The sequence below is a fragment of the Taudactylus pleione genome, unplaced genomic scaffold (genome assembly GCF_031769625.1).
Source record: "Taudactylus pleione unplaced genomic scaffold, aTauple2 ptg000040l, whole genome shotgun sequence".
NCBI lineage: Eukaryota > Metazoa > Chordata > Amphibia > Anura > Myobatrachidae > Taudactylus > Taudactylus pleione.
The window spans coordinates 2,901,884-2,916,408 of NW_028284442.1; the positions used below are offsets into that span (position 1 = coordinate 2,901,884).

The following is a 14,525-nucleotide window of genomic DNA, read 5'->3' on the forward strand; positions in this document are numbered from 1 at the left end:
GTAGCAATTTAAGGCTCTGTTTATCAAGCAGTGATTACCCCTTTCTCTAGCGTTTTCACCAGACAAATGGGTTATCAGTGCATCTCTATTAAGAGGTATACAACAGAGAAATCACTGATTTGTCCGTTGGCACCTTTTTTTTCGCACGTCACTGCTGACTCCAAATCCTGCTATGAAGACGGTCAATTTGTCAAGTGGTGAAATGTTATGATTTCCACCACTTTTGTTAAAAACATAACTCCATCTCTGATGTAATATGCGTGCACGTCCCATTACTCTGCCGCATGTGCAGTACGGAGAAAAGGGTAAAGTGTTTAGTGGGCATGCTCAGCCTCATCAGCTCCAGCATGTGCAGGAGAGGCCAAGAGGAGACTACCATGTTCCATCAGCATTATGCTGATGCCAGAAAGAGAAGAGAGTTCACCAGAGAAATATATATTTACAGAATCTCTCCACGGGTTAAGCATTGGTTAATAACAGTGCTATTATATTCTGTGATATGCAGAGATACAGAACGTGTTTTAGCACATAAAAATTGTACACATTGCTAAATATACCCCTTAGGGTGCAGACAAGGGCCCCTCTAACAAGAGCAGGCCTGAGTGAAGTATACTTCCCCCCCCCCTCAGCTTCCCTGATTCCCAGGAGAGATCTGTAAATTCTGTGCATTAGCCCTCTTGCTAAATAAGAGGAAGAAGTGATAACCTTTGTCTTCAGCAACAAATGGATTTGCACAGCTCCCGAAATAGTCCCCTTAGTGTGAGATGTACAGTCCTCTTTACTGGGTTTTCTGACTTTAAGACACTAGCAGCATACTGTATATTCAGTATAAAATTCCACATATATCCATTATATTCTATACATCCTATACAAAATACCTCATCACAGAGAGCAAAATAACAAAGACATGTTCAACTTTTTGCTGACAGTTCGGACACTGAAAGAAATCTGATAAAGTGGTGACTTTACTGAAATTAAATATTAATTTCCTGTATAACAGAAGGTAAAAAGCTGACAAGGCTGAAACCTTTTTTAGTTGCAAAATGGGAGCAGAAAGGTCACGTCTATATTATAATATCAGACAGTGCTAATGTATACAACTTGTCTTTCCAAATCTACTGTAGTGTGGCCATGGCGGTTTCTGCACTCAGGCTACTTCAGGAAGCAAAAATCTTTGCAGTGAAAGTTGAACCTGACAGAAGAAATGTGTCTCCATCATGTGACCCACACTCAGCCAGAAATGGTCAGGTAAGTGATCACTGCTACATACTTACATCATGGTTACATTTCTCTCATATGTCTGCATTTTGGGCCTGACTCTGAGCTGAAGGCAGTATTAATGCTGCACGCAGTTGGCCAATGTTGGTTGGCACATGGTCCCGATGGTTAGCGCTCAGAGACACAGAACAGAATCGGACGCATGGTCTGTGGAATTGTGGAGATAACGGGGTAGGTAAGCAGATGTAGGCATCTCGTGGGCGTACCGCTCTAAGCGTCTGCTTACAAAGAGGCACAACCACTCACACAGGAGGCCACGGTCAGACGGAGAAGGTGCACCTGCCATAGGGCTGGTGTGTCAGATGGTGGCATCTAAATAGGCACCGAGACGGATGTGCACCACTGCACAAAGCTGTAAGTGGACGTCTCCGTATTCACGAGATCTGCCGCACATTACAATAAATTACAATATTTAAAATTTTGTTTGAAGATCTGAAATTGTTAAGTGAGACAAATATGCAAGAATAGAAGAAATCTGGAAGGGGGCAAAAACTTTTTCGCTGTAGATAAATTGGTCACACTTATAGGTAAACAGTTATGCTTGCGTATGATAATAAAAACGCAGATTATTTTTTTTATTCATTTTTATTTGTTTGTACTGCACTGTGTTGTTATATATTAATGGGCCTTTTACAGAGTCCTACTTTGTATTGTTTTACCTTCCGATACCTTTCTATACTGTTCTACATTTTATCTGATGACAAAATAAAGTGTGGGTACGGTATTTATTTTTTAATATTTTTGTGTCTGTAATCTGTCCAGTGTACCCTGTTGGTCATAGATTGACACAATTTACAAACAGCCATTACTGGCTATATAAATGTATGTGCTGTCCTTTTTCAGTTTTCTACAGAGGTTATAGGTGCATATACTGTATATTATGTGTTGGTATATTGTTATTGTCATATTATATTTGTTTGGGCCTTACAAATATTTTTCATTCATTTTCCTTAAATGATTTTCAGATCAGTGACCACACTAGTAAGACTGCGGTTCCTGTTGAATCAGAAGCCAGAGAGCGACTGAACATGCACACATGGCTGAGATGTCGTCTTGCCCTTGTTACCAGTCTTATACGTCAGATGCCTACTATAGCACTACATGGTACGATCGCTTATTTCTTTTAAAAAATTGTTTCTATTTCATACAGAGGTGCATTTGACTTCACACTTTTTCTGTACTACTATGACAGAATTTTCCCATCACTTCTTCACATTTTATTTTTTACAGTCTTTATATGTTGATGTAAGAGAGAGGTTTTAAGATGCAAACAAAGTATGTTATGATCAAATTGAGACAACATGACATGATGTTGATTGTAGTGTGCCAACATAGCATCGCCTGTGATGTTTTTAGTGCACCAGATCAACATAAAAGTGTCTTTGTAAATTATTTTAAATAATTTCAATTATGTGATTGTTTACATGCTGGTCTAGCTCCTCCTACTCCAAGCATGGAGATACAGGAATTGGCTGCACTGTAATACTGTACCACTATTAACATTGTAATCCAATGATAGAGAACATGTTAGTCAAACCCGGTCCACTTCAACTGGTCTTGTATGCAGCTTTGGTACACTGGGCCTGATTCAGAGCCGGACGCTCTGAACGAGCGTCCGCTCTGAATCAGGGCGTGTTTTTTTTTTGCGAGGCGGCCTCTTGGACGCTCGCATAGCTGTGGGTGACCACCCACAGCTTATGCGAGTGTCCATGATGATGGTCGCGATGGTCAAGATCATCGCGACCATCGGGCTTGCGTCGAGACCCTTGCGGTAGGGTCTCGTTGCCGCAAGCCCTGGAGTCTATCAGAGCCAAAATCACTCCCACTAACATCACTAGTGATGTCAGTGGGGCCGCACCCAGACGGCATCCGTCTGGGCAGCCACGCCCCCGGCACGCCCACCAAAGGGGGCGTGCTGTCAATCACCATCGACAGCATGCCCCCTTTGGTGTGAGACCCATAACGACGGCTACCCCGTTGTTATTAGGGTCTCACGCATGCGCACGACGGAGGCGCATTTGACTTAAGCAGGGTACACACTAGGACGACGCATTGGTTGCCTTGCCGATCCGCCGTCCAATCTGATGATTGGTAAGTGCATACACACTTATCAGTCGTTGGCTCCAATGTTTTGTGCCTGACGATTGGTAAGTGTGTATAGGCGGGTATTTACATGTACCCGGCCAGTTGTGATGTCAGTCACCGGCGGCCTCTGCAGCAAATGTAGGGGCAGTGGGCTGACCGCCCATACACACAGCACGATGTGCCGATATATGTCTTTAAATTAATTGACCTTCAGCTGTGCAGGCACAGCCAACGCGATATGTCTGTGAATGACATCATTCACAGACATATGGCTGGTATACACCCGCCAACCTGCCCAAGATATAACAGCCCTTCAATTGAACAGCCAATATATCGCTGAGTGTTTACCCAGCATAAGGTCAAAGACCAATGTAATTAAAATTAATGGGCGCCGGGAAGGAGCTCCCGGAGTTATTCAATTCATCGCACTGTTAAGCCCCCCTCCTGGGGTGCGAGCAGAAATCCGACAAAATTACAGGCACGATATTGTTTTCTGCCAATAGCACCATGGAAACAGCATCGCGCCAGGCAGTTTAGTCTGAGAATGCCGGTTCTCGCGACTAAACACCATGTTTAAGGCGCGAGGAGCACAAGAACCTGCATTCTCCAGAAAACCTCCCTCATCCCCGAACATGCACAACCTGACGATCTCGTCAGGTTGGCCTGCATGCTCAGGTGATGACAAATTCCGACAACGACCAGCGGGAACGCGCATTGCTGGTTGTTGCCGGCATTTGCAATCGTTCCATCGCTCATTTTTCTCGTGTAGTGGATACACGCCTTAAGTTATGCCTTTAAAAAAATTGCTGCTTTTAATCATGCGGCTAAATTGCCAAAACATCGGCACTTGCTCCAACTCCTAGGTTATTACATTTGACAACTAAAATCTTGCACAGGGTGTTTCTTCAGATTCGTTCACCCCCACAAGACTTGGCGCACTTCTACTTTGCATACACTTTTTCCTAGAGTGGAAAATTGGCATGCACCTTCAAATGCGTTGAACAGACCTTTTCAAACACAAATAGAAAGGTATTCCTGCACCATTACATTTTTGTATTTTTACATAAATGTTTGGTGTCGTCTCCGACAGAGCGCTCGCTCTGAATCAGGGCCGTCCTTCTCTTTTTTTAGAGTGGCCTCCTGGTCGCTTGCATAGCTGTGAGTGACCACCCACAGCTATAGCGAGTGGCCAGGAAGATGGTCGCGATGGTCAAGACCATCACGACCATCGGGCTTGCGACGAGACCCTTGTGGTAGGGTCTCGTTGCTGCAAGCCCAAGAGTGCTTTTGACTCTAACAGAGCCCAAAGCACTCCCACTGACATCACTTGTGATGTCAGTGGGGCCGGCCCTAGGCGGTAGGCGTTCCCATGGGAACGCCTCCGTCTGGGCAGCCACTCCCCCGGCCCGCATACCAAAGGGAGCGTGCTGTCTGAATCAGGCCCTATGTTTATAACCAAGAGAAAATGTCTGTATATTTTGTAATCCTTATAATGAGGTGATACCACAAACTGGTAGAGAGTGTAATTTAACAAACCAATTTAACAGCAAACAATCCTTCATGAAAAACAACCAAATTATATAACTGGTTGACAATTTCTGTTTTGTAATCATTTGCTGAAACACCATATGAAAATCTTGTAAATTTAAAACTAACTGCGATCTAAAATAGGGTGTGATGAATGAACTGCCTAATTATATATAAGTGGCAGTGTCAATAACATATTATAGAACAACTACAATCTACAACAAAAACATAGCCCTACTGTATACAATAAAATTGAATAGCACTCAGTAACTCAGCTGCCAAATTATTATATTTTGGCTGCTGCAAGTTTCATATGTTAATGACAGTAGCAGCTAGAAAGAAGTACAGTACTCACAACATATTTTAATAAATGTACCCAAATTATACTAATGATATACAGTCCTATATACTAAAATATCCCCATATACAGATTGAATATAATCTATAGTAGCATTAGAGATAACATTAATAATCATTGTAATACATATATACTGTAAGCATATCAAATATCATCAGTTGCAGTGTTTTTACCAACACTTTTCTTATTTTTAAACACACCTCTGATTCTTTACTATCTTAATTTCAAAAATTTCGCCCTTAATGAAGATTCCCATAACATAATTGCAGTTTAATACAGAATAATAAAGATGTATAAAACTTTATGAGAACTAGATAATATAAAAATGTGAATGTTCTCGATAGTGAAACTGCAATGAGAATTCTTCTTTCCCTCTTTCTTATGCAGCATTCAACAGACCAGCAATTAAAAAAACTTACAGTGCACTTTTTAAATGAGTTCCGGTGTTAAACTGCTAGCACCACAAATAACTGTAGTACTGAGGGTGTCTTAGTTACTATACTAAGAGTTGAAATTTTAATTCACTGTCTCCTAAAAAATTCACATTCATTCAGACCCCATTTAACTTAGGCCTGTTATGTCCTAGTTTTTCTTGGCATAGTGTGGAAAGCATGATATAATCATTTTTAGCAAGACCATCAAAAGTTCATATTATCTCCTGTAGAGAATGAACTGCATAGATTTATTATAAAGTCCTCTATGACATGTTTTCCTATTATTTTCACTTTCTTAGTAAGGGCCTCATGAAATAAATTCAAATGATAGGATTCAAATTAAAAGATAACAGTTGTCCTTTGCGTGTGTGGGGGACTTCCGGGTTTATGATCTGGGAGTCCCTCTGCACATGCACGAGCCTCGGTAGATCCTATTGGGGAAAACTCAGAAAGTGGGCTCAACTGAACTCAAAGTGACTCTTTTTGTAGATGACATGTCCCTGTTTGTTTCGATCCCTGCGGTGCTCCATAATTTTAAACATTGTGCGGGATACAGTATCGATATCACTAACAGGGGTGTATTTAGGGGTCCGAGCACCCCTGCCAAAGTAAGGGAATAGTGTCCCCTTTGTCACACCAGGCTCCCCCTGTGTCTCTCCAGGCTCCCCCTGTGTCTCTCCAGGCCCACCCTGTGTCTCTCCAGGCCCCCCATGTCACCCATCTGTGTCTCTCCCGCCTTCCCCCCCACTCTGTGTTTCTCCAGGCCATCCCTGTATCACTCCTGGTCCACCCTATGTCACTCCTGGTCCACCCTGTGTTTCCCTAAGCTCCCTTTGTGTCTCTGCAGGCCCCCTGTGTCTCTCCAGGCCCCCCTGTGTCTCTCCAGGCCCCCCATGTCACCCATCTGTGTCTCTCCCGCCTTCCCCCCCACTCTGTGTTTCTCCAGGCCATCCCTGTGTCTTTCCAGGGCCCCCTGTGCCACTCCAGCCTTTTACATCCTTCTGGCTCTAGCCTAGTCATTTACCTTATTCTCTGCTGGCTACGGCTCCTCTGCTTCTCAGTGGTGCAGTGCAGTGTGACATCATGACGTCACATGGGCTGTACTGCAATGACGAAAAAACAATATTGTTCCGGCCACCTGTGCTGGATGAGGAATCAGCCCGGTGAGGAAGGGATGACTCCACTGGCCGCAGGTGGCACCACCAGGCAGTGTCTTCCCCCCCCAGCCAGACAATGCAATAGAATGCGAGAACATGCTAATTCGCATTTTTCTGGCATTCCCACTACTAGCAATGACAAAACACGCATCCAGATGTTTTGCCATTGTGAACAGTGTGATCCATGAAGGCTTCTGTCTATTTAAAAGCAAGTAAATAGTTAAAATATAGGGGGGAAAATGTGTAGGGCTCCCCTGTATTTTAAGAACCAGCACCATGCTCTGTTGAGCCAGTCCTGGTCGAGAAAATCCATGGGAAAAATTAAGTAGGGGTCCCCCGTATTTTCATCAACCAGCATCGGGCTCAGTGAGGCAGTTCTGGTTGTTGAAATACAGGGGACAAAATGAGTAGGGTCCCCCGGTCAAAGCATTCACACCTGACCGCTAGTCAGCCCAGGCCGGGGATCCCTGGGGAGGTTAGCCTCCTCCCAATAAAGGGGTTCACCAGGGTGTCCCAGGCCTCGATTGATATGCCGGGGCTATCCCAGGCTCCCCTGGGCACAACACACTATAACACAGCTCTGTAACACATGCAGCCAATAGCATGTCCCTGTACAGACAAGTTATCCAACTAGCGCCGGTAGAGGAGAAGGATGGTTACTCTGGGAGCTGTAGTTTGGCGTAGGTTTAGAAGCTTATCACTACAGTGCACTGCCATGCTCTAAGACTACAGAGACCATCATACAAAGTGAAGCAGGCTTCTTTCCTAACTTTCTCAAACTGGACAAATCAATAAATGGCAGTCTAATAATAAAATCGGTGTGTACTATGTCTGTCCCTGCATTGACCAGCGCCTCGTGTCCCAAAACATTGACTGGGGGGGGGGGGTGAGCCGCCTCCTTGCTTCCTCTGTTCTGGTGCATATGTATATGAATAACATGTATTCAGGTTAACATTCACAATGCATTTCACTATGGACCTCATTTAGAGTTAGGAGTAAAGCCATCCTAAGGTGCCAACTGGTACTGGACAAACAGTGCGATACAAGCGGTGCAAATGCAATTTTTTTTTCATGCAGTAAAAATAGTCTGCTATTACATATTGCACAGAAATACTTAGCAGCTATATTTTTACACTGCAGCAAGGGGTGTAGCGAGGGTGGTTCCAGTGAAGCATGAGCTCTAGGTGCCAAAATGGACAAAGGGTTTCATCCAGGGTTCCTGAATTCATGGGGCACTGCACAGTATGACAGCCACCTGTTTTATCTCGATTTGTTATTCTCTATGTCCTAAATAAGTTACGGATCTAAGATCCATTTCTACATTTCATGTTTACTCAAGCTGCCCTGCCCAGATTACCTCCCCTCCTGCCCCCTCTCCTCTCTGATCGTCTTCTGTCACCTCCCCATTCCTGTCAGATTGATTTAATTCACCTCTCACCACCTTAATTCCTTCCCCTCTCTACCCTGTGATCGGCTCTTGGCCCCTGTCCACTCCTTTCTTATTGGCTTCTGTCACCACCACTCTCTGATCGGCACTTTCCTCTCCCCTCTCCTCTATGATCCCCTCCCTCCTTCTCTCCTTTTGCATTCATTGTGCTTCAATGGACTTAAATGTGACACATCTGAGGTAAAATCCTAAACTTCAATTATAAGATATGAGTTTAAAAAAAGTCACTACTTTGCTATTTAAAGTAATGGAGGTGTTCCCAGGCATAACCACAAAATGTTATTTGAAAGGTCTTTTAAAAATATTAGGCAACCTGAAATAATAATAACGATGGTAGACAGGACATGAGTAATAGTACTCACATTAATATAGGTGCACTGTATATTTGTGAAGTAGGAGCGTAACTGAGAAGGGATCTTCCTATAGGTGTTCACACTCCAGTGATAGCTGCTTGGGGCAGAAATTGCAGTAAAAAGCTGTGCACCCTGTGGAATTTCACTCTAGCACATGTATTCTGTCACTTTAGGCTAAATGATCAGAATATATAATACAATCTCCTCTACTGACTAATAACAATGATTCAAAGCAGATAAAAGTCAGATCCTAGGTGCTATTCATACATAAAGCAGTGCCAAGGAGCTACCCCTTAATGTCAGATCACAAAAACATTCTATTCCCCCAATGGGGCCTCCATACCCCAGCATGATACTGTCACTGTTTGCTGCTTTTCTCTTCACTTCAGTATTCCCCTACAGACTGGCCATACCCCAATGGTGCAGTTCAGTAAAGGAGGGGGTGGGGGGATGCTATAACATGCACTTTCTCCAGGCGCCATGGTTCCACACTACTCCTCTGACTGCGACTTAGCATTGAACTAGTCCCTCCAACTCTAATTTAGTATGCACAATGTTCAATTTGTTCTCCCTGCAGCACAAGGTCCTTTTTAGCTGGATTTATTCCTAATTTGATCTGAGACCATATATGTAGTGCGTCTGTCTGCATATTGGATGCACTAATCTTTCTGGGAGAAGGGTTCCAGCATGAGTGGCACTGCTAAGTAAGTTGTTCTTATCAGGATGTGTCTGAGAATCTTGCCTGCTGAATTCTTTAATCTTCCTTAGTTTATCTTTAGCCTTCAGATAATGTGCTCTCCATAGCTAACACAAGATATTGTGGCAGGTGTGCACATGTTTGCTCCATAGTAATATCAGGCAGGACAGATAATGTGTTTGCTTCTTGAGCATATGAGGTCTGTCAGAGCTACCTATGCTGTGGGTCATTTTTGTGCATGTTACTGAGTTTTTTTTATGAGATCCTCTCTCTATTACTTCCACCTTTACAGCTAGATTCTGCGCTGATTTCTTCTTGATGATTATTTACTACGTGATCTGATTTAACCTCCTCGTAGCCCTCTTCTCTGTTGTACTTGACAGTTTGTGCCATTAATGTTACCTTTTGCTGTCAAAATCAATGTGATTGTATATGGACAGATTATTATTGGTTTTTTTTTTTCAAAACAAGATTGCTATTATGGGCAGATGTCATGTGTATTCATCTTTTCTAGATCGGGACATGCTTGACGGTTCAGCTCTAATAACTGAGGGTATTGTAGAGGCTGAAACGCTGAATGATTTTGAAACACAGGCTCATTTCTTGCTGCAAGCTGTTTTCCTTGATATTCAAGATGGGCATTCCAGGAAAGGAGTTCAGCTCATGCTGGAGGTACATTATGCATTTGTTTTGTCCTTTATTTCCAATTCAGACATACTGTGTGAGTTGGTCAACTGATTAGAGACAGGAAAAAGTTAACACCCCTCCCATCCCGAAAGATAAGGGGAAATTCAATTAGTCCTGTTAGGTTAATATGGGGATTTATGTTCGGTCTCCTGAGACCCAAAAATAAATCTGCATTAACCCTGCAGTTATCGTGTGATTACAGCTAGTTAACACACAAGTCCATGTACTTTATACGGATCTTGTGTGTTAACACCCGATAACCAGTGTTAACACATTCATTTAACGGGCGTAAACAGAGCTATCGGGCAAATTTGAGAGGTTAATTGAATAGCCCCGGGCGTTAAAGCCCGAGGCTACCTCCTGTTTATTACCAGCGGTAATTTACCACAGGTAAATAAATTTAACCCATAGTGTAACTGCTCGTTCACTTCTTGTCTTTTCCTGTCTCTTCAGCTGAGCAAAGCAGCGACAGAATAGGGAGAGTTCTATTAAAAAAGGTAAAACTTACCTAGGAAAAAAAGGAACTGGATTGGTAAGGGGTCGCTCCTGGGGACCATTCTCTACTATCAGAGGTGGTAGGCATAGTTTGCAGGTATCTAAGATATGAAAGGCTTGTGCATGGCATGATGGCAGACATAAAGACAAATCAGCACACAACAGGAGAAGCCTGGCATGTGTTGGGTCTGCTGCATCACTGCGTACTACCTACAACGTATAGTATGGGGTCAGGATCTGCTCCCACGAAGCCTGGTGTCACCTGTTCTAGGTAAGCCCCTTCTAGGGGTGTTTGCCTGTTAGGTGTAATTTTTTTTTATATCTTCATATTCTCCACTATACTGTTACTGAGCCTGTAAAAAGAAATAAAACTGTTCAGAATTATTACTTTGTTTGTAGACAGGAGAAGAAAGAAAGTACTTTCGTATATGAATAAGATGTATCAACTTTTATTTAAACAATTAAAATTGACAATAAACATATACACATAACTGACTCACAATGTACACTTAAAAAAGTGATCTGGGTGACAAAGATATTGAGGTCAATAAGACCTGAATCAATAGATAGTGAAGCACTGGACTTGTATTTTCTCTTTAATCTTACTAAAAGATTTATAAATAATACAAGCAAGAAGTACATTTCCTTTTCCAAGCCTCAATAGTTACTATTACACAGCTCTAGTTATATCATCCACAGAGCTGTCTAGCAGAGCGGTGTGGCTGCATCAATGGACTGCAGATTAGCAGCCTGATAACAGCCTACTGTTACTACACTAATATTTCAAAGTGTTTTTTGGGGGGGTAAAAAAATTGGGATAGGATTCAAAGAAGGACTGAAAATATATGATATCAATTACCTTTGGTGAATATGGCGAACAATCCATTTATGGGTCAAGCCCACGATTACCTACAGGAACTGCTTCTCCCACTGTCATTCTGTGTTCCCGGATCTTGGTAACACTAGGCAGTCGTTGGTGACACTAGGGGGAGACCAACTATGCCAACATGACACCTTTTTCTGGGGACCGCTGGGACACCAGGAATACAAAATGAGACAAAGGGACAGTGAAACCTAATGGGTTGGGTGTATAATCATCCCTGGCCCAAGCTCCTCAGACACCCAGTGTTCACCTATTGTACTTGCGCAAGTATACGAGTTTGATCTAGCTCCCACAAGTGTCAGCTCAGACTCACCCGCTCTAAACATGGAAGATACAGCAAACAAATTGAAATACACAAAGAGATAATGATATACACCAGAAGGACCCCTCCTGCCTCGTTTATTGCAGCTCTATAATACTGCTCATCAGCACTTGCAACACGCACAATGGAACCTGCCCACAAAGCCTGAGCTATTAGCTAATGCGTGCCTTCCACAATGACCTAATTCAATGCACAGGCCCTACAAACAATAACTGTGTAGCCTGGTGTAGAAGTACCAATACAGAACTGAATGCACTATACTATCTGTACAATAAGACAAACTTCCCTAAAAACTGCAAAAAATCAATACATGACACTGCAGGGTTTAAGCCAACAGGAAGTAAGGAGATGGTAAGTAAAGGGGCTTGGAAGCACTAGGCTCGTGTTTAGAGGGAAACTCACCACAGTTATTCAAGCCATTGTGGTAGCAAATTTGTGGCACCTTTGGTGGGAAAAATGGTCAGGTAATGGGCCTTAGAGTAAGGCCTACTCAGGGCTATATTTTTTCACTGGTTGCTTGGGCCTGTACAATAAATACTTGGAGCCCACCTCCTTACTGTGTAAGGCCTAAATGCCTAGAAAGAGTAGTATGTCTAATGCCTTCTAAACTGTGTAACACTGTGAAGAAAATGGGGTTTAATTATTATTTACTAGTAAATAAATGGAAAATCTTCCGCCAGGTCACCTCACCCTCTTTGACTCCTCCCACCCCAGGCCCCTCCCATTCTGTCTTGCTTAATCCCCATTCCTAGTCCTCTTCTGATCCGTCACTGTGGTGCATGCAGGTCACACTTACTGTGAACGAAGTAGACAGTGAGAGAAGGGGTGCGCGTCATGAACGTTGGGTGTGATGTGTGCGCTGCAGCTGTGATTAGGTCATTACACATTAAAATAAATAAACAGCTATTTATATAGAGCAGACATATTCTTCAACGCTATACAGAAGATGTTTGGTCAGTCACATCAGTCCCTGCCCCAGTAGAGCTTACAATCTATTGACCTGATTCAGAGTTGTACGCTATGCCGATGTTTTTACAAATGAACATTTTTTTTACCACTGCGTATGCTTCTGAGTGGCACTGTGCATGTGCCAAGGCAAAATACCCGTAGTCACACACTACAAGTCTTTATTCGCGGTGTAATTGATAATCAGGGGAGCGTTTGGGGCAGGCAATGGGGAGTGTCAGCTAAAAACGCAGATGTGTGGTGTGTCACAGTTTGCGTCTGTGACCCCTTCCGCAGGTGTCTCAGTTGTGGTGGCCATTCTGAGTGGTCATAGACTCACTCAGGAAGTCGATGTATGCATGATCTGCATATATGTACGCAGTTGCAGACACCTGTATTGGCCGTTGTTGCATTAGCATAATTTTGCATATCCATAGCTGCAAAAATCTCAGCTCTCGCAGATTCTGAGTCAGGCCCCATATTCCTCAGCTATGTGCCTGAAGGAGTTACCCAAGGAATGCATGGGAGCCTGACAGCCTGTCACACAACTGGTGCCAACTACTATGGTAGAAACTGGGTCTAGTACCAACACTCAAACCCTGATTGGAGCCTTTGGTCTAATGCCTTTGTTCCAAGTCTAATTGGGTCCTTTATGCTTAATATAGGTCTTATTTACTAACCAGGGTAGTGGGTAAGGGAGGCCTTTATTGCACGCCCTCACTATGATCATGTAGGTTCAGGGTCCAATAACTTGGGGTATGAGACACCTGGGGCCTATTGGGCTGGGGTTAGTCCTTTTGGGATCCCTGGTGGTCTAGTGGTTCCCTATAGATAGGTTGAGGTGGCATATGGCCTCCTACTTGTTCCACCATCTAAAGTCCTCTTCTAGTGAAGCTGGCTTGGAGAGGCACCCCCTGCCGTCTACACCTGGTTAGCAGGTGGCCAAAGTTCTTTTACTACAAGGCCCCCTGCCACGTCAAAACTTCTACCTCGACTACACTCTTGACTTTGCCACCTCTGCTGATCACTTGACCCTGCTGTCTTCTTTAAATACTGACCATTGTATCCTCCTCTTTCTTCTCATGTTGCTTAAAGATCTCTGATACTAGTCTCTTCATCTGTAAAGTACCTGCTGCTTTGCCTGTGGCAGCCTTAAATATGTCCACTGCAAGATTACACAGCCAGTGACACAGTGAGCCATGATTGACTCTCTGGATGGTGACACAGCGAGCCATGATTGGCTCTCTATCCTGCCTCACCATTGGATGAGCCTGAATCCTTGTAGATTCAGGATTTTTAATGCTGGACAATGATTTTAGTAAAGCAGATTTACCTGAAGATAGTCCCACGGTGAGATCAGTGTAAGTCTGCTAGTTCAGACTCGTCCCACAGGTGAAGCTTTGGAGAGCATATGAGCTGACATCCAGGTGGAAGCTCATCCGAGAGTTGCTTTTTGCCTTTCACTAAAACATGAAAAGATGAAGTTTTAAAGCCAATATGCCATGTGGTACTGTATGTTAAAAACATTCCCACGTTACTAAAAAACACTATTTTGAAACAAAATATATAGTTTCACAAAATAAAAATGTAATAGACATTCAGACATCCCTCAGTAAAGTATATGCAGTAAACAAAGTACATTAGCATTGACTTTGATGTAAGTGTCTCATATCTCCATATTAAAGAACTGAGAACTGTGCAGTTTGTATTTATATTTCATATTTTGCCTGAAGACTGATGGATGATCTTGCACTCTTGATAATACTAGGGGGATATTTTATGAGTTAGGATTTTGGCATGATTACAATAAACATGTTTAATATACTCATGAGAAATATGGTACCTACACTATAAAAC

General features: G+C 43.1%; 1 protein-coding gene across 1 annotated transcript in view; it reads left to right on the forward strand.

Annotated features, from left to right (window-relative positions):
- The window catches only part of CFAP54 (cilia and flagella associated protein 54), a 399,494-nt gene that overhangs the window by 267,922 nt on the left and 117,047 nt on the right, over positions 1-14,525 (forward strand). Inside the window, exons 53-55 of the mRNA XM_088453676.1 lie at positions 1,125-1,248; positions 2,244-2,382; positions 9,851-10,008. Coding sequence (XP_088309802.1) covers positions 1,125-1,248; positions 2,244-2,382; positions 9,851-10,008 — 421 coding nt within the window. The remainder of the gene's footprint in view (positions 1-1,124; positions 1,249-2,243; positions 2,383-9,850; positions 10,009-14,525) is intronic.